The sequence below is a fragment of the Octopus bimaculoides genome, chromosome 21, assembly GCF_001194135.2.
Source record: "Octopus bimaculoides isolate UCB-OBI-ISO-001 chromosome 21, ASM119413v2, whole genome shotgun sequence".
NCBI classification, from domain to species: domain Eukaryota; kingdom Metazoa; phylum Mollusca; class Cephalopoda; order Octopoda; family Octopodidae; genus Octopus; species Octopus bimaculoides.
In genome coordinates this window covers 32056542-32058867 of record NC_069001.1, presented here as the reverse complement: position 1 = coordinate 32058867, position 2326 = coordinate 32056542, and the positions used below count along the sequence as shown (strand labels likewise).

General features: G+C 35.4%; 1 protein-coding gene across 1 annotated transcript in view; it reads right to left on the bottom strand.

Moving 5' to 3' along the window:
- LOC106880930 (complement C4-B) overlaps window positions 1–2326 on the bottom strand; it is a 50041-nt gene that overhangs the window by 13500 nt on the left and 34215 nt on the right. Inside the window, exons 28-29 of the mRNA XM_014931106.2 lie at window positions 1808–1966; window positions 1433–1602 (exon numbers count right to left, since the gene is read on the bottom strand). Coding sequence (XP_014786592.2) covers window positions 1433–1602; window positions 1808–1966 — 329 coding nt within the window. The remainder of the gene's footprint in view (window positions 1–1432; window positions 1603–1807; window positions 1967–2326) is intronic.

The following is a 2326-nucleotide window of genomic DNA, read 5'->3' as shown; positions in this document are numbered from 1 at the left end:
CACCCCTTTTTTCCCGAACAAAAATAAGGGATTTGCAGCATATCAGGAGGTAAGAGTACTTGATTCCATGCAAAAAATCCGAGTTTTGTTTTCCTTAGTGAAAATCGTGTGGTTGTACTTCCCAGTGCGTGCTTTTTACATGCCACCAACATGAGGGCCAGTCAGGCGGTACTGGCATCGACCACGCCCGAATGGTACTTTAAAAAGCATCAACTACACTCTTGGAGTGGTTGGCATTTGGAAGGGCATCCAGCTTGCCAGAACAGATTGGAGCCTGATGCAGCCTCCTGGCTTTCCAGTCCTCAGTCAAATCGTCCAACCCATGCCAGCACGGAAAGCAGACGTTAAATGATGATGATAATGATATATATAATATATTCCTATACCAGGTAAACTCGTCACTCACTCCCTCTCTTGTCATACAAAAATGAAACATGATTTCGTTGCCAAAAATTGCAAAGGAAAACTGCTTTAGTGTTTCAAATCTATTCTGTAATCTGGGATTATTATATCTTATATATTATATCCAGTGATTCTAACACGTATGAAAAAGATATTTTTGTTTTAATATTATACTTTTACTTTATTTACATTTGACGGATATTTGACCTCATCTTGTTTGTTGTTAACACAACATTTCGGCTGATATATTCTCTAGCCTTCATCAGGTATGTTGGGAAAATTTCGAACCTGATGAAGGCTGGACACCTGATGGAGGTTGGATGGTATATCAGCTGAAACGTCTTAACAACAAACAAGATGAGGACAAATATCTGTCAAATATAAATAATGTAAATAATGTACATAATTCCTCATCTCTTAAATATAGAACTGTATACTTTTACTTGTTTCATACACATGCACAAACCAATGTGTTTTTTTTAGATTAATTATTTATCATTCTTTATCTCTCCACTGACTTCGGTATGACTCTAACGTCTATAACCTCTGCATTTTCACTTATTCATTTCAAACTTCTTTGAATTTTCAATCTTTTGTAATCCACATTCTCTCAAAAACCTATTTCTGCAAAATGTTGTCTAAAAATATGGATAAAGAAAGAAACAGCAAAAAATATTTGAAAATTGTGGCAGGGAGGCTGAAATTTCCGAGGCTTCAACCACACCCCACCCTGTTTTCCAAACCCCAAAAAGGGTTTTGTGGTGTATTAGGCGGTCACTGGAATTCATTCAACAAAAAAAAAAGTGTCTTCTGAGTGGATTTGGTAGATGGAAACTAAAGAAGCCCGTTGTATATATGTATATGTATGGCACTGCTAGACCAGAGGTTTCTGAAAATTATCCATGACTTGTGGGGCCAGTAAAAAGGACATGTGGGATAATGTACTGTGGGACACACTGGTATACCTTTGATCATGGGTCTGTTTGATCAAAGGTGACATAGGAGCAAAACTACATTAAGGTATATTTACCCATTTTTGATCAATTTCCTGGTGGATTTGTTGATGTTTTTGATGACATAGCTGATATTGAAATGACATGTGTGTAAGATCGAAGGAGGCCGGTAATAGTTCATGTTGAACTCCATCTGGGCAGAACCTGTCCCCATAGATTCAATCAGTACCTCGTCATTGATGGGAACCTACAAAAAAGACAAGACAAAGTAATGGATAGATGTCCATCACGTGTGTGTGTGTGGCATTCAATTAAATAATAATATAAATAACGTATATATAAATACATACATACATATAGATTTATATTATCATATATATATATATATATATATTTATAATGTACATGCATATATGAGAGAGGGAGAGATTAATGTAACCAATCTGACTTACGTCTGAGACAACCTGGCTCCACAGAGAAGATTCTTTGTTGACAGTCAAATGTTTACGAAGATGTGCTTTTGATGATGTTAGGTTGAACAGCATATTGATGTCAGGAACTTTGGTCATACTGCCATACTTGGCCAAAGCTTGTAATGCCATCACAGTGTCCTAAAATGGAATTATAATCACAATATAATTTGTTCACAAGGATGTGTTTTATGTATTCACCACCCTTTTCATCCTCTTGAATTAAAGAATTATTTGGTTCAGTAAAAATGGAAGGATTAACAAGTGAAAGCAAAAGTTATTTTCTTATATAAAGATATACATACATACATATATATATATACATGCTTGACCGTTAAATCCACAAGTTTTTTTATTCTCTCACTGTTTATTTTCTCTTATTCCTTTCTGTTAAAGAACGTAGGCTCAGAACATAAAAGACTTGTTCAATTTCCTGAGCCTCAAACTAATACACCTACTTGTTGTTCATACACCTATCTTCATCTTTTGTTTTCTGTAAAC